This window comes from Nothobranchius furzeri, chromosome 7, assembly GCF_043380555.1.
Source record: "Nothobranchius furzeri strain GRZ-AD chromosome 7, NfurGRZ-RIMD1, whole genome shotgun sequence".
Taxonomy (NCBI): domain Eukaryota; kingdom Metazoa; phylum Chordata; class Actinopteri; order Cyprinodontiformes; family Nothobranchiidae; genus Nothobranchius; species Nothobranchius furzeri.
This window is the reverse complement of record NC_091747.1, coordinates 46,604,520-46,630,297: the sequence shown is the minus strand read 5'-3', so window position 1 is coordinate 46,630,297 and position 25,778 is coordinate 46,604,520. Positions and strand designations below refer to the sequence as shown.

The following is a 25,778-nucleotide window of genomic DNA, read 5'->3' as shown; positions in this document are numbered from 1 at the left end:
AACAAAGTCAGATGAGACAGATAGGGATAAGGATAGAGATGTCCTGTTTACAGGTGCACCAATCTACCGGCCAACTGAACTATCAGACCTGATCTCGGGTTTTTGCCAAGATCGGTGATGAGCCAAAAACTGCAATCGGTGCACCCCTAGTTAATGTTAAAGCAAATCATTGCTATAATTAATTTGTTTGGACAAGTGTTTTCAAAATTAGAAAAATGAAAGTCTAAAGGAGAAAATATGATTTTGTAGTTCAGACAGCAATGCTAAATATGTTCATTTATATTTTGAGAACATTACCTCATGTCCAGTTGAAAATGGTGTTGTTTCATGAGTATTCATATTGAAACATTGACGTAATCTTCTTTTAGTTAAGGCAAAATCGGTATCGGAAAGTCAGGTTTTTCTCAAGATCGGTGATCGGCCAAAAACGACAATCAGTGCACCCCTAGTCTTGTTACAACATTTTCAATTCCAATATGATACAGATTTTACAGCCTTCAATATTGACCGATACCGATATCAATCTGACACAATATCAGCACAAATCACACATACTTATACCTATTCCACAGTGTGGAATGTATGAAGTGATATTACTCAGAGAACAAAAGCCAGCAACAGTAAATGTAAAAATAAAAAAATAAAAAAAAACCTATGTAAAAATTCTCATGCAGTGTTTTGTAAACTTCCCCAGTTCTGTTCCATCACGAGGGACTTGTGCATGAAAAGTGTTGCACTGAGGCACACTGAAAAATACTGCTAGGCGGCCAACATTGCTCTTGTTCCTTGCTACTTCGCTAGCATGCACTGTTCTTATCACACGGTCTTTGCATGCTGGATCTGAGCACTGCTGGATAGAAATACTGGAATGGACTGTGTATATCAGAGATTTTTAATGAAGTCCGATATAATCCTATACAGTTTTTTTGAGTCGATATCGGACCTATTTCAGGTGTCAATACAGGAACGAGACATCAGACAGATGAATCTGTCTTTCCAAGGTCTTTATTGATTTACTTTAGCCTGGGATTTAATTGTGTATGCTCTGCATGCAAACATCCTTCTGACCAAGCTTTTTAAAGGCACATGGTAACATTTTTGTATGGGCCAAATAAATCACAACAAACATCAAATCAGTTTCTAATAAATTTCTTTTTACTGACAAAACGATTCAGATCTGGCTAATAAGCGAGCTCATCTTGCTAAACACAAGGTGCCTTCTGAGCAGCAACACTCCCACAAGGATGACTTTCACTGACAAAAACGCTGTCAACAATAATCCCATTATCACCTGCTGAAAGCAAACACCACCACAGTGCCACCTTCGCCCCCCTTTAAGAGCAGATCATCCAAACGGAGGAGGATTACAACCTAATCCCACAAAAATAAGAGTGTACAATCTCAGCTCTTTGCTTTGGATTTCTGCAACAACTAACAACAAATAAGAACAATGCAGGATTACTGGCTAAAGATGCAGCAGCCTACCAACATCTCCAGATTGAAAAGTAGATCTGAATTCTATGAAAATATTCACAGTTTTGTTTCAGTATCATAGATGATTGTGATTAATTGCTGATGCTAACCTAATTTTTACAGTTGTAGTCAGAATTCAAAAATAAAAAAATATTGTGAGCATCAGGATGATCGAATACGAAGAAATATGCTCATCATAGCAATATATAATAATATCAAGAATGTTGCGGTGGTTACGATCGAGCGGTCTCAACTAGAAATCACAAGGTATGTTCGATTTAGGCTTTTTGACCGATGTCCGATAAATCAATATAGTCCTAATATCCGAAACTGATATAAACTACTACCGATACATGCAAACCTCCATAAAAGAGAAAAACTAATAAATAATTTTAGGTGACTAAGAGCACATCTGTGCAAAGTACCACAAATGCTTCCATTTAAAGACCAAGTTCACTGTTTTTTTTCTACACATTTGCAGCATTCTCTAGTATAAATGAATGCCTTGTGAGTTGATCTCTGTGGAAAAAAAGCTCTGTCGCTCCTGTTTCAGGAACTAGATGTGAGCCAGGGCATAGAGGAGCAGAACATGGCAGGATTTGGAGTCTTATTTCCTAATATCTGGGCATCTTGCCTCTGACTGGCTAACAGCATCTCAACTCTACTACTAATTTGCTCTGCAATGTTGATGTTTTTTCTTCACAAATAAAACACGCCTGAATAAGTTCTGCCATGTTGTGGTGTTGCTAATGCTAATGGTTGGCTTCTACTAGCTGAAACTGGCTCTGCTCTCTCCTGGATGCTAAATCAACAACAACCTTTACCGTCTCAGGCCTAGGTGGGTGAGCCATAAATGCTAATTTTCAGTGTGACGTAGATCTGAATGGCTTTTTCTAATCCAAGAGCTCCCCGTGTATTTTCTATCAGCGGCTAATGCAGGGAATAGGGGTAGAATTTTCACATTCAGTCTGCATGCTGAAGTCAGAATGCTCAATAATATTTAAAATGTAACACGTAGAATTTTTTTCTCAGGGAACTTGGTCTTTAATTTGGCCAGTTCTACCAAATAAACACAACTATCTCATAAACCATAGCTCGGATCTATCTTTTTTTTATTTTTTTTTTTTTTTTGACATTTTGAGAGAGAGGAGAAGGAGCAGAAAAGATTGATGTATAATGAGTGCATGCATAAATTGTTTCATAAAAAGAGTAAAAACAAAAACTCATAATTTCCTATACTAAATGTTAGTGCCAATTTGGGTGGATAATATTGGACATCCCAAGCTTGGGAAGCCATCCAGTCTAGGGTTTTGACTGGCCATGACCCATAGACATATCTCAGTCCTGGGGCGGAATCTATGGCTGTCTTTCAAACTGTCTCCGTATGCTATTGGACAATGAACAACATGACATACTCACCATTATAGATGTCAGTAAACGGGGAAGTACACCATACATGAACAAAAAATACATCCCTTTTCTAAATAAAGGACTTAAGTACGTCTATCTGCTCTTGACTCAAAGAAAAGCCCAAATCTAAATAATCCAAAATTGATGCCAAAGCCATTTCAAAGGAGCCACCACCATCTTTGTTGTTCCTCTCTATTGCATCATCCTGCCCACCAAACCGATAGAGTGCTGTGATTGGCTCACCAAACTGAGGGCTGTGATTGGCCCACCAAACCGATAGAGAGCTGTGATTGGCCCACCAAACCAACAGAGCTCTGTGATTGGCCCACCAAATCAATAGAGTGCTGTGATTGGCCCAACAAAATGATAGAGCGCTATGACCGGCATAGCACAAAACTGCACATGCCAATGGTAGGCCTGCTGAGGCTCCTGCGGAGCGTGGCTAGCCTGACATGCAGAGCTAAATATTTTTGGCACTGCTAGATTTATAGGCTACACCATCCCTAGAAAACGTACTACAAAAACCTGACTAACTACTCATTAACTGCAGTAATAAATAAAACAATACTATTTTTGTGTATGTTTATTGCATCTAGTATAGTGAAACATACTGTAAAACCAAGTTTAGGATGAGATAATAAATTTCCACTCACTTGAAACAGCACCAGAGAAGGAGTTGGACACTGGACCCGAGAAGGAAGTGGATGTTCCACCAAAAGGAGTTATAGCAGCAGAGGAGCCTCCAAACGGTGCGAGGCTGTGGTTGAAATTCACAGCTCCAGAAGCAGCTGAAGCCTGGTTCTGCAGTGGCTGTGTCGGATCCGGCCCATAGTGCCCGGCATGAGGCATAGAGGTGGCAGCACTGGCGTCTGAGCCCAGGGAATTGTCCGTCTGGTACTTCATGGTAGGACCTTTGTCCTCTTTGCTCTTAACACAGCCCATCGTCTCGCTCTGCCTGGACACAAACAAGGGGGATTCGCTTCATTTAATATACACAGAACAACTTCTTTGACATAAAATTAAATGACATAATTTTAAACAATTTTTGTTTTGATTTACATTTTTTTTATTCATTTGAGGAAATGAGGGTTGAAATGTATTTTAAGATAATGTAAAGATAATAGTATTAATATTGAGGTAATATTATTGTAAGATAATAAAGGTTAACTTTATATTCAAACATTCCCATAATTTATTTATTTATTTTTTGCGTAGCAAGATAGTTGATGTTTGAGTAAAATATGGAGACAAAGATATGGCCCACCAAGCAGATGACCTGCCAGTTAAGTTAACGAGTGGTAACCACAATTGTTTTTATATTTGTGGGGAAGGGATGGGAATAAGGGTTACATTGGGTCATTTGCACTTTGAGCTGCTTTTTCTTTTGTATGAAAAGTGCTATACAAATAAAGTTGTATTGATTAATTGAACCAGTGTTCATTTTGACAAGATATTTAGTCCTAGTCATTTGACAAAATTTTTTTTTTTTTTTTTTTTTGTCAGAATTTAAAGCTGAGTGGGGCATTGGGTCTCATTTTTGAAGTATTTGGTATGACCCAACCAGATTTGAACCCTGACGTCCAAGGCTCAGGATGGACACTCTACCACTAGGCCTCTGAGAAGGTATGGTAGTTGTTCTGCTCCGTTATATCCTCCTGCTCACCAAACCAATAGAACGCTGAGACTGGTGTAACACAAGACTGCTCGGGCCTGCTGAGGCTTCTATGGAGCGTGACTAGACCAAAATGCAGAATAAAACCATTGTTGCTACTGTCTAGATTTCTAGGCTACCTCGGGACTGCTCAAATCATAAATTTGAGCGTTGAAAAATGTTGGATTGTCTTGCTCTGATATTTAAGGACAAATTAATGTGCTGCTTGTTGAATGTGACATGTAGCCAATCAGAAAATGGCCTGTATTTGTACAGCACCTTCTTAGGTTTCTACAACCCCCCAAGGCGCTTCACAACACAATCAGTCATCCACCCATTCACACGCTGGTGAGGATCAGCTAAAGTGTAGCCACAGCTGCCCTGAGGTGCACTAACAAAGGCAAGTCCCGCCAAACGCTGGCGCTGCCGGTCCCTCCAACCACCACCAGCAGGCAAGGTGGGTTAAGCGTCTTGCCCAAAGACACAACGGCAGCATTCTCTGGTCAGAGCCGGGATCGAACTTGCAACTTTTCGATTACTGGACAACCCACTATAACTTCTTAGCTTCTGCTGCCCCTTACGCAAGCGAGCTGATGGAAGAGCTTTGCACCCTCCTCTTCCCCATGTTTGTTTACTTCAAATTCGATCTCTCATGATTTACTGTCTGACTGGGAAATGTCTGTATGTGACATTGGTTTATGTGCAGTCATTTTGGCCATCTCGCCGCACACCAAACACTAAGACCAAAACTGTTCCATTATTTTTCACTGCCCCATGTGCAATGTCTCATGTTTGAAAAATTGTCACAGAAACTTAAAAACCCTCCCATGTGACCCAATCCTAGGTTGAGTTTGACTTCTCTCCCACATCAGAATTCCCACTGAGGTCAATTGTATGTGATTTTAGATGTTTAAGAGATGTCTAATACCTAACTGGGACTCAAACTCAGGAACTTTGGTAGAATCTACATCACAAAAAATACAAGTTTAAGTTGGACAGTAGCACTTTCAGCGAAGAATCTGCTAAACACATTAGCTATCACGCAGGAGAGAAATAGACAATGGGACTTGTCTCTTCAGGTGGAATGTTCTGTGAAGCCTCTGTTCATGCAGGTCTGGGTCCGTTTCACTGTGAAGAATCTCTGGAATGTGAGACAAGAGAGTGAAATGGGTGTTGTTGCAGATTAGAGAGAAAAATGTCTCCATAGCAGTAAACTGCTTTGTCCTCAAGCATTAGAATCCACACGGTATTCCTCCTGGTGCCGTGTTTATATAGTTACTCTGCTGTAGAACCAGAACCGAGCTGATCTGATGGTGTTTAACATTTACGGTTGTTCCACACGAATGAACTCCTCATCACTAAGCTCTAACATATGATAAACATTAGAAATCGGAAAATAAATCTTCTGTTAATTATAAATTGTTGAGATAAATGGGAATTGCCCCAAATTAGTGATGGGTAGATGAGGTGTTTCGGCTCATTACCCAAATGTTGGTCTACTGACACCTACTGGATCATAACCATCATTGCAGGCAAACCTAATAGCGAGACTCTATTGACATCAAGTCCCAATAAGCCGTTCTGGTGTTGTGTGAAGAGCACGCACGCCAAAATGTGCATGCCCTGTCGCCACAAACTGCAGAAGTAAACATTATGCACGATGAGGCTATTTTTAATAGATTCAGAAAGTGAACACGTCTCCTTCTGAAAATGTTTTGTTTTTGACTGACAATATGATTAAATAATTTAGGTTTTTGACACTAATGTTTTTCTTAGGGATGCACCGATACCACTTACCGGTATTTCCAAACTGATTCGATACCGATACTTAGTTCTGAGTACTCGCCGATACTGATTAATGATACCGATTACTGATACTGATACTTCTACCACACAAAAAAATGCAATGAAAAGGAATACAGGTTTTGTTTTCTTCTCTGCTCTCAACAGGAAAAGACTGTGAGGTAGATAAAAATAAAACATATTAATAGAAATAACAAAACTACAATATTAGGTGAATAGAAATGACAAATTAGAGTGAAGCCACTTTAAGGCAATTGAATTCAATTCTATTCAGTTCAAGTTTATTTATATAGCGCCAAATCACGACAAGAGTTGTCTCAAGGCACTTCACATAATAAACATTCCAATACAGGTCAGTTTATTAAGCCAATCGGTAAAAAGTTTCCTATACAAGGAACCCAGCAAATTGCATCAAGTCACTGACTAGATGACTAGTGTCAGTGACTTGACGCAATCCTCATATTAAGCAAGCATTTAGCGACAGTGGAGAGGAAAACTCCCTTTTAACAGGAAGAAACCTCCAGAGGATCCTGGCTCAGCATAAGCAGCCATCCACGACTCACTGGGGATCGAGAAGACAGAGCACACACACACACACACACACACACACACACACACACACACGCACGCACGCACGCACGCACGCACACAGGAACTGCATTGGTATCGGTTAACTTTTACCAATACCGGTGGTATCGGTGCATTCCTAGTTTTTCTTATATTGTTTTTTATGCTTGCTTAAACTATTTTGCTGTTGGTTTAAAAAGGCAGCATTGTGACTCAAAATTACAACCCTTGTGAAAATGTATTATCATTACTTCAAATAGAACATGTTATAAATAGTAATTTATTTTATTTATCTACCCATAAATCATCATTTTGTAAGGAAGCTCGCAGATAAGAAACATCTTAACAACACAATGTCATTAAAAAGCTGCCTCATTACTCATATGCGTTTTCCCAAAATAGGGCATGCAAATTTGGGCACAACACCGGTCCGTCAAAGACGGGCTGCACAAAAATCTGAAGGTGGTGTTAGCCCTCAAATACAGAATTGGTGGATTACAGAGAATAGCAGAAAAATACGAAAAATAACAAGAAATCTTAAAGACACAAAAATACATTTAAACTGTCCACAAAGAGACATAAAAATGACAAAAATGACAAAAGAATCTAAGAATAAGACAAACTAGACAAAAGATGACAAGAAAGTAAAATAAAAGAAAGATAAAAGGACAAAATTTCCAGATAAATAGGATTTAACAGTTACTGATAGAAAACTGTCAACAAATAATAGCAAAAATATATGAATAATAATAAAAATAATAAGATTCCTAAAAACACCTCTAAGGTATTAATACCCTCATTATTTAAAATAATGTATAAAAGAAAACATGATTGCATAAGGTTTACTAGAGTTCTTCAGTTTTTGACTTCAGTCTTCTTTTTGTCTTTTTCGTTAACCCTTCCATCGTCCTAATGGGTGAACTCGCGAGGAACGTTGACCATTGAGCAGGATTGATGGTTTATCCCTTGAGGTCCACGTGGCAGGGTCCAACTTTCCTCGCGGGGTCACCCATTAGGACAGTGAGAGGGTTAACAGAGACGATACTTTGACCCTAACTTGGCCATAATGCTAGATGTCACTGGTTACATGTTTACCGTTTCTCTTTTAAATTGATTCTGGACAAAGATGCATCAAAAGACACAAGCAGGAGGAGATTCGAACAAAAATATTGGCCGCAGGAGAAAATACTCATCATCTAAAGCAAATCCTTCAGAGTGATGCACATCTTTCTCTGAATCTGCAGCAGTGACCTTGATGTGGGGAGGTGGGTGGAATTATTTTTCATCCTCAAGGGAGGCCCATAATAAAGAGTTCACCAAGTTCTCCAGATAAAAGTGCTGAGGAGAAACAAAACGCACAAACACCATGGAAACCTTCGACTGATTTAAAGCACAAATAAAACCCCAAATAAGGGCTTAAATTGCAGGTTGCAACTCATTCTCGGCACCGGCCGTCTTTTATGAAACAGTTTTAGGAGTAATCAGCCACTGGAGACGTTTTAAAACAGCAGATGTCTCATAACAGATTTGTACAAAACACTTGAAACGAGTGCGCCAATAAATGGAGCCTCAGACGACAGATCGGCAGCCAGCGTGCTGAGAACGTTGGCACAGAAAAGGAGACTTTCTGTTCCAGAGCCAAGCGTTTGGGATGAAATCACTGTCATGGAAAGCTGAGGACTTCTTTCAGTGGCTTACTGCAGGGGGTTTCATGTTTAATTATCCAGCAGATGAAGGTCTGTTTTGAACTGGTCATTGGGGACCATACTAAGCTGTAAAACACGAGATCCTGTCTTTAAACGGTTCACCAACAGTTTTGTTAAACCGTGGTGTTGCTCAGAAATGTCCCAAATCCACAACTCTCCGTTAGGAGCAAATTGAACGTAAAAGACTTTGACTTTTTGTTTTTCCATGTTGTAAACTCAGTCTGCCTTGTACCAGGCAGTGAGAACGATAAAGAACTCCACTCATATCGGTTAATATTTGACTGATGTTTATGATTCCTATGACCCTTGTCTCACTTCCTCTAATCTTTCTCCCTTGACCACATAACTCAAACAAACCTGCCAAACATCACAGAAGGGACGCAGCAGTTCAGATCATTTTATTTGGTTTCTGTGGGAAAACTATTAACAGTTAATATCTTACTTGTTACAGATGGTTTTAATAACCTCGGTTGGGAGAAAGAGAGATTATGTCAGACTGAAAAATCAAAGCATATGAACTCAATCTTTAATTCTTTGAGGGCAGCTAGCCTTAGCATTAGCTGGGCTAGTGAACGTCTAGTGGGAATTTAATACATAATAACAACCATTTCAAGGAAGGACTTTTTTTTTGATATAGGAAATTAGTTCCCTAAATGGGCCCTGATCTGAATAACTGTTACCTCGACTGCTCATTTCATCTTTTGTCTTCTGCTTATCTAGGTCTGGGTCACGATGACAGCAGCTCTAGCCCAAGGCTCTCCCAGGCCACCATCCGGTGTGTCCTGGACCTTGAGGTCTTCTCCCAAAAGGATATGCCTGAAACACCTCTCCCAGCAAAGCTTCAAACCACCTCAGATGGCTTCTCACGATGTGGTGTAGAAACTGCTTAAATTGCAGATTGCAATTCCTCCTTCTGATAGAAAACTCAGGAGTCGGCTTAAAACTCGACTCGTTGATGGTTATCAGTTTACTGATTATCAAGAGTTTTATTGATTTTTAAAAACTGATTCAATGATAGTTTCATTTGAGTCATTTTGTTATTTAATTAATGTCTTGACCATGTTCTGTATTGCATTGTCTCTTGTGTGTTCTTTGTGGGACAACAGATTCTTGCTACTCAGGCGTATTTGTGTCAAAATGTACGTACTAAGGTTGGACGATGCGTAAACATTTTTTAAGGTGACACATATTCTGAGTTTCTGAGTGGTTTCAATTGAAGTCTCTACTATATCAACAAGTACGGTTGAATCCTTGATTGCTCATATCATAAAGAAGCTCTAGTGCCTCGTCTCACCTTGTCCCCCAAACCCCTGGTGGTCATCTTGCAGAGGAAACACATTTAAGTTTTTCTAACAGCTTATTCCTGTCTAGGGTTACTGCACGCTGGTGCCTATCTCCAGGTCATCAGGTGAGAGGTGAGGTCACACACTCCTCACATTGGGACGAGTTAGGGTCCACAATTAACCTGACATGCAGTCTGGAGTACTCACACACACACAGGGAGAACACACCATCATGCCAACTCAATGCAAAAAAGCCACAGCTGGGATTTGAACCTGCAACCTTCTTGTTGCAGTCCTACCACCCGTGCCCCAATGCAGTCTTTGACACTCATTTCAGTCGCATGCACCCTTGTTATTTTGGTCGTTCCTCAAAGTTCATGTCCATCAGTGAGTATTGGATCATCGATCAACCAAAAGTTTCACATCTTTGCCTTTTATCTTTGCTTCCTCAATCTCCCGTCCCACCCTAACTCACCCTCCTCTTGAGGTTGGACTTCTCTGACCTAGAGTCAGCAACTGAATCTTTACTGATTGGGATGAAAATGTCTCATGATTCTCCACACAGAGAACACTCTGAGGTTTGCAGGGAGGACCCTCACGCTTGTAGAAGTTTGTCTGATTACTGACTTTATAAGAATAACTATTGAAATGTGACCACAGAACACTGAACCCGACTATGTAACGTAAACAACGGCTGAAAATGGCTTTGGTACACTTTACGCACAGCATGAACATATTACAACACACTTTAGAGCTCACCTGTCACCTGGGAGTGTTTATGAGCCAGCTTCTGTAATCAAATCAACACTGAAGACTTTAAAGACGAGGTTTGTCACGTTCACCCAAAAGATAATTTTTAAGTACATTTCAGAATGCCGGACTGATATTTCTTCTGATAAATGATTCATGTTAACCCAGATATACAAATCCTGAGTGACAAGCAAAGCATTGCTGAGATAAATAAAACTCTAGTCTGCAGGGAAAGAGCTAGACAGCAGGCCGGATGAATGTGTGTGTGCGCGTGTGTGTGTGTGTGTGTGTGTGTGTGTGTGTGTGTGTGTGTGTGTGTGTGGAGGAGACCTGCCATACAACACCAGCTTTACCAGCTGGAATGTGGATTACAAGGGTGAAGGATTTACACTAAGAGGATAATAACAGAAAACAACAAAAAGAGTGACCACCGGGGTCTACGGACAGATGTGTTGTCCTGCAGCAAGTTTAGAGGATTTTCAGCCTCTCCCGGCTATAATGATACAGAGTGGACCGGCTTTACCTGGAGCTCAGCCCAGTTAACTCCCCATCAATCGCATTAATCTGCCATCCATTACATAATGACTCTGGTGTTTTTGTGTACGTGAAGGCACTGCAGAGTCCAGCACTGAAGGAAGACTCTGGGAATGTAAGGACACTGAACAAGTTGGAAAGTGATGCAACAAAAACACCATGTCTACAGCAGCTTTGGAGATCACAAAGTGCAACCAGGCCATATAGGCAACAGATACGACTACCAAGCCCATGTATTCCCCCTGACAAGTTTTGTACAAATTCAGAGAAAGGCAGAGTGATTAATTGATTCATTTATATAATACTTTCCAAGGACCCACATCTGACCATACTCAGATGATTAAAAGGCAGGCATGTTTGTGGGTAGCACACTTGACAATGTGCCCTTTTGAAAGGATCTTTTAAATTCAGTACACCACTGGAAAACTCCACAAGATGGATTTTTAACAAGAAAATTGATTTATTAGCTGCTTGATAATTACAAGTAAAATCATAATTAACACAATCACTCATTCAATAGAGAAACAATATCAAGAGTTCATACATCAGGCACCGATTTATACCAGCGGGTGGAAGAGCTGCACTGTTCAGTGGTGATTAAAAATTACTGTGAGACCAAAATTACTTTCATCATACACTCCATTGAGACAGCTATAAATATTCTTAACACCTGCCCCTTTAGGGGAAGAAACATGTTTTTTGTAACATTCAAATGATGCTTTTAATACTACATGACTGATCGGCCAAAGGAAACGTGCTGCCATAAAATCAGAGATGTCCTACGGAAGCCTGCTTGGCCAAGCAGGAAGTATGTGTGCAAGAAGGTTTTTTGTGTTTGTTGGCAGGAGGAGTGTAGCAATCCACCAGCTACACTGGGCTCACCCACACCACTCAGACCACACAGCTTGCAGGTTTTCAGTCTTTATTAGGCTCTTCCGGTCTGACCTTCGCACTCCCAACGCTTGTCCCAGATCTCAGAGTCATCAGACCCTTCTCCTCTCCTTTCAGTCTTCCTCTGCATCTCTAGCATCTGTGACTGGCAATCAGCCTCTACTGATCCACTCTGCTGGGGGTTCAGAGCAGCGCGGGGCAGGAATCGGCCATCCCGTCATCCCATCGTTGTCCTGGTGTGTAGCAGCAGCCATCTCAGTACACTCCTCCTGATCACTTTCCATCACCTGTGGTGTATCAGGAAGGGGGCGGGGTCCTATGTTATAGCAGCCGGCGCTATATTCCGGCCCGGGCCACCAGCTGCCCCGGAACCAACAACCGCAGCTCCGCCGGTCTTTGCAGTCTCTCCAGTTGCAGGCTGTAGCGGGCCTCAGCCTCACAGGTCTGCCTGGCTATGACAATCAGCACTGGTCCCAGGATTGCAACCAGATCTGGGGTCGTTGCATGGCGGAACTGCTGTTCCATGGGACATCCCGCCTTCATCTGGAGTAGATGCTGACTGATATATCGGCCGGCCAAAATAATAAATTTTTTTCAATATCAGTCATCGGCCGAAATTATTTTAAAAAGCCGATTAAAATAAAATAAAAATTCAGGCACCTGTGTGGACAACTGCCGCCAAACTAGACTGAAGAAAGGACCCAAAGGACCCCAACACACCATTTATTTTAATGTTTTGAGTTTGTTTTATATTTGAAGTTCAATAAATATTAATAGATGTATTAACTTATTTCATTTATATTGCACACAGTGAGTTTTCAGTTGTCTTTCACAATCAATGTGCTGCTAAAACGTATATATATACTGTATATTTATAGTAGTATATATATATATATATATAGTCAGCTTTAGATATTGGCCATCAGCAACAAAATTATTTAAAAATCGGTATTGGCATCAGCCTTAAAAAAACCTCATCGGTCGGCCTCTAATCTGGAGGTTTGTCATCTGTGCAGGTGGTGCAGAGTCCCACGTTAGGCACCACTGTAGCAGTACACCAGCTACACCGGGCTCACCTACACCACACAGCTGTCAGGTTTTCACTCTTAATTAGGTTCTCCTGGTCTGACGTTCACACTCCCAGCGCTCGTCCCAGGTCTCAGAGCCATTAGACTCTTCTCCTTTCCTTTCAGTCTCCCTCTGCCTCTCCAGCGTCTGTGCTTATGAAGCACTTCCTGCTGATTGGCGATCAGCAATCGGCATGCTAAAGAGTATGTAGTGACCATAATGGAGATGTTTTTAGATGTGCTACCCTGGCTTTCCTCTAGACAGGAGTGGACTGGCCATCTGGTGTACTGGGCACTTCCCAGTGGGCCATTGCCCAAGTTCCCATGTAGACATGGTGTTAACCCCAAACCCCCCTGCCCACCCTTGCTCCAATGGCCGGCGTCACGGAGAGTTGTCCCCGAGACCAGTCCAATGCAACACTACGCTTCTTGAATGCATCCATGGCCGGGGGAAACACACCCATCAACTATAATGGCGGCTACAGTTAGTGGATGTTACACAACACTTATGCATCTTGTGGAAAGCCGGGGTCATTCACTATCAGTGTGTTTTGCAGTCTGCCCCATATTTGAATTCCCTGAAATTTAAAGATACCTCATGATGCGCATGAGTTTAGCCTTTGGAGGTGGGGAGATGCACGCCATTCAGAAATTGAAATAAGAATGTGCTTGCGAAGTGAAATGTGACAAAATTGCAGTTGATTTTAATGATTAAATTGTATTTGTAATTGGTGCAGAAATAAACTGTTTCATGCAAATTTGATCACACAATTATTAGTTGTGAATAGGGATGGGTACCGAATTCGGTACTTTTTAAGGTACCGACCGAATTCCACAGTACCGACCGAGCACCGATTCACTTCATTTGAAACGGTGCCTCGTTTCGGTACCCGTCCTTCACGAGAACTTGCCTAGACAGCTGCGCATGCGCAAGAGCGTTATGTCATCGGTTGCTGCAAGCGAACAGAGCAGCATGGGTAGAAAGAACGCACGCTAACGCTTGGGTCCACTTCACTAAAAATGTGATGGGTAACTGGGTGATGATGAAACCAGCGACAATGATCTAAGTGTGAGACATCATTGTTTAAATCTGCTCCAGCAGCTAAATAAACTGTTTAAGATAACGTTAGCTTGATATGTTAGGTTCCTATGCCACCATTGTTATCATCTAATGGTGCGTTCGCCTTCTCCTCGGAAATTCTAACGTCCCAGTAGGAAAAATCAATTGAAAAAGGACGGTAAAAGGAATGAAGATACACAGTAAATTTAGTTCACAGTAAAGATGTTGGCTTCAGTTTAATTATCAACTTATAAAACTACAAGGACGATGTTAAAATACAAACAGTTGTATGTTATTTATCGTGATATTTATCAAATATGGTTATATATTGAGAAAAATATATATTTAATCATAAAAGAGAATTAAAAATATTAAACACTCAAAAGTATCGAAAATTGGTACCGTTAAGTACCGGTATCGATTCGTAGGTACCGGGAATTAGTACCGGATCGATTCAAATGTCAAAGGTACCCATCCCTAGTTGTGAAGGTGTTATTCTATAAATTTAAATGCTTACATAGAAAATGTAAATTTTGAAGGAAATTTTGGGTTATTTTACACCTTTGTGAATTGTAGCAAACGAATAAATCACAAAATCTAGAAAATTAAAGTTATTTTTTCCTTCTTTTCCAGAGTGCTAAAAACAATCCAAATTAGCTGCAATGATTTCTTAAAAAACTGGAATTGAAACCGGCCACCAAAAGAGTCTAAACAGGCGACCCAGCTCATTAAAGATCCTTAACAATCATTAAACCACATGGAAAGTCTGCCATGAGACTAATTAAAGCAGTTTATAGTGCATGTGGACCATATTTCTCTGCCCCAGGATGATAACATGACCTACAACAGCAGCTTGCATGAAAACAGCCAGTTTCACCAGTCAGAGGGAAAAAAAACAATGACAGAGGGAGACAGGGAGTAAATAAGGACGTTTTAATGAGGACAAGCACAAACAGAGACACACTGAAGCTCCTTCAAGATCCGACAGGAAAAAAAGCTGCTTTATTGTCTTTTTCTTGACTACATGGAGACAGAAAATCTGATCTTGTGAAGCAGTTAGACAAAATAATCAGCTGCAGGCAAAGATTGCTCACTCAGTCAAATTAAACATCAAGTGAAATATTTGTAGTCTCTTGGCTATTTTATTACAGCAACTCGGTGCTGCCCGGAGTCTTTGATTTGTAAATGGAGAAAAAATATTCACAATACAAACAATTAATCATTTTGTCATGGTTTAGTTTAATCCTACTACAACGGCCACATTTGTAGTTAAAAGTGAGACAAAACTAGGCGATATTTTTGTTTTATGCTTTTCTTTCAGCAAGGTCGGGACGATAGAGGCTGAAGTGTTTCGCTCAAGGACATTTACGAAGCACAGACATGCTGAAATCTGCCTGCGTTTGAAAGAATTTACACTCCCATGGCTGCTCCATTGTTGCATAACCCTCTTTGTCAAGTTTTCAAGGAAATAAATTAAAACAAGACAAAACTTGATCCAGCTCCAGATGTTCCCCCAGGGGACAGAATTTTCTCCGGGGTATCTTGTGACTTTTAACCTTTTGTTTTTGGTGCTTGTACTAATTTTCACAGGAACACTCTCACGCTCTAACTCCATGAGTTTCAATGCAGAATTAAAGCTTTAGAAGAATTTAAACTGCAGCTCTGAGTTAACCGGAAACATAGCGTGGTGAATCAAAACCCACCATCTGCTGAGGCAGACAAATATTCCTCAAAGAAGCAGAAACCTCCGCGCTCTAAAAGCTATGAAATCACTCTCTGAATATTCTTGTGTTAGCGACATAATTCGAACCTTCGAATGCCTGTTTGATGACCTTCTGGGAGTTTCCTTCCATTACTCAATGGCATTTTGATCTTTCCATAAAATATTTACAAAAAGCTGATAAGACGGTAAAGAGCTCAACTTTTTTTATGATTGAAAACAAATAATAATTAAATCTAAGGATGTTCAATATCTGCTTTTTTTTAACCGATATGTTCCACCTCTTAATTTCCGATACCAAATAAACCGATACAAATGCATGTGTGGTCCTTCCCCCCAAAAAGAAAAACTAAATCAGTTTGGGTAACTGATATCACGTATCTTCTATCATGCGAACTTAAACTTTAAAGATTATCTGCTCAAAATATGACAATTACTTAGATTTTACGTACGCCAGTTGTGCCAAATAAACTACATCTCAAAAACTGTACCTCAAATTTTTCATTTTTTTGAATTTTGAGTGAGAGAACAAGTAGCTGAAGAGTTTGATGTATAACATGTGGATGCTGTAAAGGTTTGATCCATTAAAAAAAAAATAAAAGAGTAAAAACCAATGTCGATAATTTCCAACGTTACATTTTCATGCCAAGATTTGGTGATAATAATGGTAGGCCGATAATATTGGACCTCCATAGTTAAATTACATTTTTAAATGGCCAATTTATTTCTAAATAACAATTAGTAAAAGAAATAATTATATATTTTTGTATTTCTGACTGGAAGGACAATTTAGAATCCAAAGGTAAAAAAAAAACTCCACATGGAAAATCTGTTATTGCAAGAATTAGCACTTAGCAGAGGTGTATTCACTGACATAATTCAAGTTTGTGCTGACCATTAACCGATTCCAATAAACAGATAATGTTTTTTACCAATCTCTAATTAAACCTGACCAGATTGATGGGCTAACAGCTAGTCAAGGTCAGGCAACATTCTAATCACTTTAGTGTCATCTTAAAACAAGTAATTGCCCAAAACATTCATAGTACTTAATGAAAAAATGACTGTAAACTTTTAAACCAACATTATTGTTAAATTCCCATTTTTTACATGGAAATATGCTGAAAATCGCCACTGGTTAAACTAGTAATACAGCTAGCTTAGCTGTTAATTAGTGCTGCAAAGAACCTTAAAATCGAATTTAAATAGCTTACAACAATGTTTAAGTTTATAAAATAGTTTTCACATTAATTACTGACATTATTGAGAATAGCCACATTTTTTCCTAATTTAAATGATCAATCTGTAAGAGTGAATCTCTAGTTCTCCAGACTGAGGTTGTTCAATGATCTAAAACAGGCGATATAACTGTAAACAACATTTCAACAAGAATCAACTTTACTATTATTTACAAACACTATTGGTTAGATTAGCTTTGTTTTGTGTTATGCAAACTGGTTGCTTTTGTGCTCTTATAATGAAAAATGACACCTTAGGACATCAAGTTTTCTCAGATATCTGATTCATAGGTGAACTGCTGCGACATGGCACTGTTAAGAAATTCATCCATGAGGGTGTGTTAACTTGCACAGGAATGAACAATTCATCTTATGAAGAGAATACCTTCAGCTGATGAAGAAATATAGTTTCTGCTTAAATACTTTAACCCTTAAATTTCCACACACCCCCATAAAATCCTGAATACAAAATTTTTCTTTCTCACATATTTTTGTTAACGTGGAAGCAGTAACAGCTGGCCATGCGGATCACCAGTTCCCAGGGGCCTACCCGCCCAGCTGGCCCAGTTAGTTAGTAATATTTTAAAGCAGCCTTGATCAATAACTCTTCGGGCTTTCTGAAAGTATTTCAATATTTAATGGACTTTGGCTGCTTTTTCTCTCATTTTCTCTGCAGGTATTTAAAAAGTGCCAAGACTTTAGAAATGAAGGCATATTAATGTGGATCTTAAAGTGATCATGTGTGTTTTCCCTGGTGATAGGGGCCAGTACATACCTAAATCATTGCAAGCAAGCTGTATTTTGGTGTTCCAGTAAGACCTTACCAAAACCCTTTTTATAAGACACACTGTGCCGGCAAATCAGCGTAATATTACCACAACAGCGTGTCTTATAAACGTACCATGTCGGCATGGCGATGAGCAACTTTTACGGCATTCGTTCCACCTTGCTTGGTAGTAATATCGTGGTAATTGTCTGTCTTATTAACGGCAATTGCGCCTTGATGCAACAGATGGTGATGTCATGATCATGTGGGGAGTTACTGCTGAGCTCCGGCTGGCAACTATATTGACAATGAACGTAAACGGGCCGTAACTTTCACTTTTGTAAACATAACAAGCTGAGATGATAATCTGGAGCAATGCAGCACTCCTGGAGCTTCTCGCCGTTGGAGCTGCAGGTCAGATCACCTGAGGGAATGTGGAGGACAGACACCTTTAGGAGCAGCTTGTTGAAAAAACGTAACGATCGCGGCTTTGATCGCAGAAGTCCGCGCAGCGCAGGGACCACCCCATACCCCCATTTTCTAAAAAGGTCAAAATTGCACCATATTACCGCCACAATCAGACCACTCATAATATAACTAAGGCTCCTTGATGCCGTCACGGCGTTGCGGCAAATTGATGGCATTGTTTTGTAAAAACAGCTCAAGATGGCCATTAGAGTAAAAATCCCTGGAAACACAATTTTCGAACGAGTACTTTGCCAGATCTTTCAACCTCCAGCAAAATGACAAGAACATCAGACTCTCATCACTGGCAACAAGCGAAGAGGTAAATGTGTAACACAACAACATTTATGAATGGCGAAGGTTTTGTAACCGCTTATTACAAATCAGTAAATTTGTTTTGTCCTCACAGGCTCCCGTAGAAGGAAACATGGCATCTAATATGACTTAGACTGATTTTATGGCTATATGTTACAAAGTCACAAGCATTTTTCAACACCTGGGCAACGTTAAATTCATTGTCAACAACAATTCCATGGAGATTTCCAGATTATCATGGTAAAAACTACGCATTGTCTCTTTAATGCATTTTGCTGCCAGCAGTTCTGTCATTCCTTCAGTTGAATCTATAATCTACGTATGGGTACGGCTTTAAAAAAACTTTTCATGTCTTTGGCTCTTGTAATAGTTTTTGGCTATCCCCTCTCCGGGAAGTAAAACCTTACTCTGACAAAATGTTTGTAGGGGTTTCTTTCAAACCTAGGCGTGAGGAGATGTAGTGATGATGCCTGCATGGCGTGCATTATTAATGAGCTGACATCCGATTCTAAAATATTTTAGTTTGAACCAGGCTGCGCTCCTCTGTGGCTTAGATCTGTAGACATTTGGCTGGATGGCGGCCAAGCGGCCGAGCTTGAAGGAAGTAGTTCCTCCATCCATCAGCCAGCAGTCCGACTGAAAGCGTGCCCAGCTGCGACTGCAGACAGGAAGGGTCTGTGGAGCCACACTGTGAGCTTCAGATCTGCAGCAGATGCTGGCTGCTGTGGTGCACCACATTACTTTAACGCCAAACAGCTAAAACTGGGTCTGAAGAGCGTCATGTGACCTCAGAGCGTTCAGAAAAACCATCAGTAACCGGTTTATTCAGAGATTTATGCTGTTCTGGTTTGGGATTTCTGCTGAGAGATGCGGGGATGAAACAAATCAGGATATTTGAATCATCACCAGCTTTGCTAAATAATGTGTAAAGATGATCAAATCTGAGAGGAAAGCATGTGGTTGAGTTTATTTTTAAACTATTGTGCAGCCAGATTAGAAACATCAAGTATTCTCTCATGGCACGTCCCACGGGAATGCGTGAACGGAGAAATGTAGGCAATTTTAGGAATTCCACCATTCAAATACTTTTTAGGAGGAAGTGGTCAACATCTCATGGAGTTAATGTGGTCCTTACTTGTAAAGAATAACAAAGTCTGGGAGAATTATCAAGTTTTGACACCTAGAGTTTTTGTAGGCGTGGTGTAGCGCCACTCCTGAGCCTACACAAGGAAAACAGTGGATGTATGTTGTATCCTCTCTTTTGCATTGTAATATATATATATATATATATATATATATATATATATATATGCCTTTCATCGACTAGTCGCTGGCCTGACACGTGATAATGACCGATAAGATGCAGTCCTCAGAAAAGACAGCAGGTGATGAGCCCCTGTGCGTCGCGAGCCGACGCGCTGTGCCAGAGCGTCGGTCTGACGCCCGTGGTAAAACGGACATTTGACCGAATTGTGACCTTTACCCTCTTGCAATTTAACCTTCCCCTCACCCCCATCCTAACCTTAACCAGCTTGCGCATGCAAAGCTCTGATAGGTGACGCGCTCCAGACATCTGCGTTCTAAGCACGGCCACAGTAACATTATCAAATTAGGTGTCGCCACCTCAAAAACTAATTTAACACGCGATCGTTCATGTCGGCTCATTTCCTTTTATGTTTTCTGTCTTTTATTTGTGCCTGATGCGTGGAGCAGAGCGCATCACCTGTTTTGTCCTCATTTCACCTAACTGATGCGGCTGGCGCGCACTCAGCTGTTTTTGCGGTCGGTAGATCTTTTAGAACTGCAGTTCAAAGGTAACTCATAAAATGAATATATATGAACCCAGGTAGCAGTTTCTCTTTAGGACTGAGAGGAGATGCAGGAAGATAATAAACAGACAGGGCAGAAAAATAGTCAAATAAAAACAAGTTAGTTTTTGTACCTGGTGGTTGCAACAAACAGACACCATTGAAGGTAATCAGAAGTGAGGAACAGAAAATGAAATAATTATTTTAATGTTTAGAGCAGCAGGAACTCTGAGAGGCTGCAGGCGCATCAATGAGTTTGCGGCCACACACACACACACACACATATATATATATATGTGTGTGTGTGTGTGTGTGTATATATATATATATATATATATATATATATATATATATATAGTCTCCACTGTACATATATATATGGAGACTATAAATATGTATATGTGTATATATATATATATATATATATATATATATATATATATATATATATATATATAGTCTCCACTGTACATATATATATGGAGACTATATATATGTATATGTGTATATATATATATATATATATATATATATATATATATATATATATATATATATATATATATATATATATAAGTATTGGTAATTTCTTGCCAATACACCCCTATTTCTTTTTAATCGAGAGAAAACCCGATAAAGAGCTGAATGAGCTACAGAACTCCTGCAAAATCCTTATTCGTCTAAACGTGTTTATATCTGTGATGTATTCCCATATTTTAGGATCATTGGGAATACTGGAACTCCTCCTTTAACCCTCCCCTGACTCCAGGTTCAAACAGCCTTATAAGGTGTCCAGACTTGCCTTATTAATGGATCACTTTTACTAAGTTTCATTCCAGCTTTAACAGAACTCCAGCTGTTCCTTCAAAATAAAATAAATCTCCATCCTGATGCTATCTTCTCTTTTTACCTAAAATAAATCTGGTCATTTAGTTAAAGACAAAAAATATCAGAAACGGTTTAAAATTTAAAATAAGAATATTCTCTCCTCTGAGATTTAAAACACGTGTTATTGTATATGTCCTTATATTTATTAATGGTTGAATACGTGCAAATTAAACTCAGCACAATCAGAGATCTGCTTCCTTTGTTGGATGACAGCTCAGACAGGCTGAGGAGCACTCGGCCCGTCCTGTTCTGTTCATGCTCCTCGGACAAAAGACTCGTATCATTTTTACCTTCTTAAATCCGCGTCGTTTCTGGGTGTCTCCCCCTTTTATTCCTCCTTGAAACAGATCGGGACAAAGTAAATCCGATTTATTCCGACCGGAACCGAGCCGCCTCCTTCATCCTCACTTCATCCATCCAGAGGAGCAGCTGTGTGGTTTTTTTTTTTCTTAGTTCAAATCAAAGTAGATTCAAGTGTTGCGGTCTGGAAAGCTTGGAGATGGAGGGACGCTCATAGCTGTCAGAGAGGACAGGAAGTCCGGGAGGATGAATCCGTCATAACACTGACAGGAAACAAAAGGACGAAAAGTAAAAAAAAAAATCAAAATCCTGGAGTATCCCGGAGAGATGGAGCTTCTACTTCCTAATACTTAACTTCCATCAACCCCCACACAACAACATGGCCGACCCAGCCTGCGGGACTGGAGCCCCACAGCTGGAGAAACGGAGCCGTCTGTTGAGCTGGTCTGAGTTCAGCTAGAGCCAGAGAATTGCTTCCAGACACGCGTGATGTAGCTGGTCTGAGCTCAGCCGGAGAGTGGGGAGCATGCTTTTCTAGGGAAACTGGTCTGAGGTCAGCCGGAGCCGGAGACTTGGTTACAGATACGTGTAGTGTAGCTGGTCTGAATTCAGCCAAAGAGGAGTCAGACGCTCGTCCTTACCGGTGTTGCTGATTTCAGAACAGTGAGGCAATCTTCACAGTTTTGTCGAAAATCTTCTTTTCATAAAATATTTTCGACGAAACTGGTAATACCAGTAACAGAGTAAATAATGTGAAAGATGAAAATAAGCTGACCATGTCGTGAAGTTTAGTTTTATTAAATAAAAAGGAGAAGATGAAGAACCGGTCACGTTTCATCCACAAATTCAAGTCTTTTTTGCCACCTGGTGGTAATTCCAAGATACTGCAAGTAGGGGAAATTATTTTGCCGGTGTCGGTAGTTTGGGGTTGCTTCTGATTAATTCTATTCATAAAAAGTAAAAATACATTTCAAATACCACAAGTATTTTCAATATTTTGGATAATAATTATTTTATGTTGTAGTGTGAAAGAAAAAAATATCTTAGAAAAGTATTTAGCCAGACGAGTATTACGATAATCAAACAAAAATAAAATTGTCAGGTCATTCTTTGTATTTTAATCTTTGGTAAGAAGTCAAACTTGATGAGAGATGTGTAACTTTTTCCAATAATAAAGCAGTGCTGAATGTGAATCAAACTAACTCAAAAATACAATCAATATAACTTCCGTAAGAATTAATTTATGTGAGCATGACTGTATGACGCCGGTTTAATTAACTAACATTTTTTGTGTACAGTGCCTGGTTTGGTTGTAATGCCTTGTTGAATGCGCTTTATAAATAAAATGGTATGGTATGGTATGGTATGGTATGGTATGGTAACATGCCTTTTGGAGCTGTTTGCTTTAATTTCCTGAACAGAGAAGGCAAAGCCCTCCGCTGGCGAAATGCTGAAACTACATATTTGATGGTTAACTGATTAGATAAGAACATTTTACCTTCTCTTTGTCAATGAAGCTTAATTTAGAAAACGAACATTGTTTATAACCTCTTGTAAATAGTATTAATAAAGATGATAAGCAGAAGATGCAGCTATATTAACGTTAAAAATAATCTTTAATAGCTTTAATGAGGAAGAAGGGCAATTGTCCCCATCTGCTGGCAAATGCATGGAACTACACACTTCATTTGGAAAAGAACATTTTAGGCTCGTATTGTCAATTAAACTGAAATTAAAATCCTAAAATTAGTTGATGCTATTTTGGGATTATTAATATTACAGAGAAGAAGCAAGAGGATAAGGTTGAGAAGCAGAATATGAAATTAGCACTGGAAACTTAGCTTTTATTTCCTTAACATGAACAATGAGGACAATGGTCGCCCTCTGCTGGTGAAAGACGGAAACTGCATATTTGATCTATCCTCTCTTTGTCAATAAAGCTAAAATAAAATTCCTAAACTTTATGACCACATGTGAATATTAATATTAAGGAATAGAAGCAGGGGGAGGAGGAAAAGCAGAAGATGGGGCTATGAACATTACAAAATTAGCTTTTATTTTTTGCCTTAAAACGAACAAGGAGGGCATTTTGCGCCCTCTGCTGGCGAAACGCTTGAATGACGTCTTTAACATAAATTAGATTAGAAAAAGGTACCTTCCTATTATGGACAATGAAGCTAAAATAAAATTCCTAAACTTTCTTTATTACTTCTTGTGATTGGTTTTTATCTGTGTGCTTCTTTACAAATAATGCTTTATTGGGCAGACAGATAAAAGAAATGACATTTTTAACACATTTTATTTGAAAACATCAAGGCAAATCTTTAAAATTTTCTTTCTAAATCTTTTTTTTCTGCTCCCTGGTTTGTAATTTTGAGTCATATCCCTGTCTTTTTTAAACAACGGCAAAATAGTTTAAGCAAGCAGAAAAATATATAAAAATACTTACTAAAAATGTTGTGTTCAAATAAAATGTGTCAACACATCAATTATTTGATCATGAAGAAATCAAAGTTGTCATATTTCACATAATGAATAAAATAAACTTATAAACACGTCAGTTTAGAGAGAAAATAAAATAAAGAAAAAGAAAAGAAGAAACACAGAGAAAGAAAATGTTTATATTTAAAAGTGAGACCTCTGATTGGTCTCTTACATCAATTACCAGTTTAGGCAATACTCCCATTGGCCAGTAATGAAGTTAACCCATCACTGATGAAACACAGCAACATGAGATGTAATTATTATGATATAAATGTAATTGTGTATTTAACTTTTATTATTGTCACACTTTGATGCAAACAATTAAAAAAACACCGTCTACAGACCCATGTGCATAAACAGGTTTCATATAGATTTAAATTTTGACTTTTATCTCTCAGGTTTTTTTAATTCATTCTCCATTACTCTGATATTTTCATCCTCCTCAGTGGAGCCTATTGTCCGACAACCCTTCAATTCTTTTACATTACATTTTATAAGCATGTTTAATGTGTTTACAAGTCATCACACCCATTCATTTACTTACCATGAACCCAATTTTAAATTATAATGCACCATTTATCCAACAATGTTAATTAAAGCCTTGTCTATCCTTAAGGTTTTTATCTAAATGCATTGAATTACAATTTTAGTTGCACTGACAGCTGTTTATGTGAACAATCTTAGAGATTTAAGTCATTTATATATGTATTAAATAAATAAAAAATGATGTTTATAATATTTACTAAAATAGACAAAGAAATTACATTTATGGTAAATCTGAATATTCTGAGTTATTTTTTTTCTAGTTTTCACTCAGAAAATGGTTCACGCTTTTCCTGTCTGCAGACGTCTTTGGTAAGATGTGTTTGTTTTTTGCTACAAACACAAGCTAGACAGTGTACCAGTTCAGGAGTAATGCACGCACGCACGCACGCACGCACACACACACACACACACACTGTCATCATTTCAGCCATCAGACAGTAACATCAATAAGGGCCTTCAACAAACTAGCATCTATAAAAAGCAAACAGAGCTATAATTAGACTGACTCATATGTTCCTCTGCCACCCCGTTCACGCTGATAAAAGCTCTGCTTGTTTCTGAGGTTTATTATGATTACTGACAGCTCAGCCTCAGAGAAACACATATGAAACGGTAAAAGCATGAAGGCTCCAGTTAGCAAACACATGTCAGCAAACATAACCTCAGTCTATTTACCTGATACCAATTTATTATCATCAACCTAGAAAGAACTTTCTGATACCATTTCACAAATCATTCAACAAGAAGCAACAAAATTACATAAAAAAATAAAAACAATTACAACTAATTAAAACTTCTGTTCTCATTAAATAATAAACTTTACATTTGGTGTAATGACAGATTTATTTACATACTCATCATAAAACAGACTTGAAAGTTAGTTTGAGAGATCTGTTTGTTGTAGTTATTATAGCATGATGTAGTATCTGTGTCTGAGGCGGCGTGTAGGAAACAAGCTCAGTAGCCGGAAACCAGAAAGATGTTAGGAGAATTTAAATAGATATACACTCACCTGAAGGATTATTAGGAACACCATACAAATATGGTGTTTGA

The 25,778-nt window shown here is 39.1% G+C and overlaps 1 protein-coding gene across 1 annotated transcript in view; it reads right to left on the bottom strand.

Annotated features, from left to right (window-relative positions):
• The window catches only part of LOC107382512 (tyrosine-protein kinase yes), a 33,438-nt gene extending 11,536 nt beyond the window's left edge, over positions 1-21,902 (bottom strand). Inside the window, exons 1-2 of the mRNA XM_015954668.3 lie at positions 21,686-21,902; positions 3,537-3,838 (exon numbers count right to left, since the gene is read on the bottom strand). Of these exons, the coding sequence (XP_015810154.1) occupies positions 3,537-3,825 (289 nt within the window). The 5' untranslated portion in view covers positions 3,826-3,838; positions 21,686-21,902. The remainder of the gene's footprint in view (positions 1-3,536; positions 3,839-21,685) is intronic.
• Between the last annotated feature and the right edge of the window lie 3,876 nt (positions 21,903-25,778).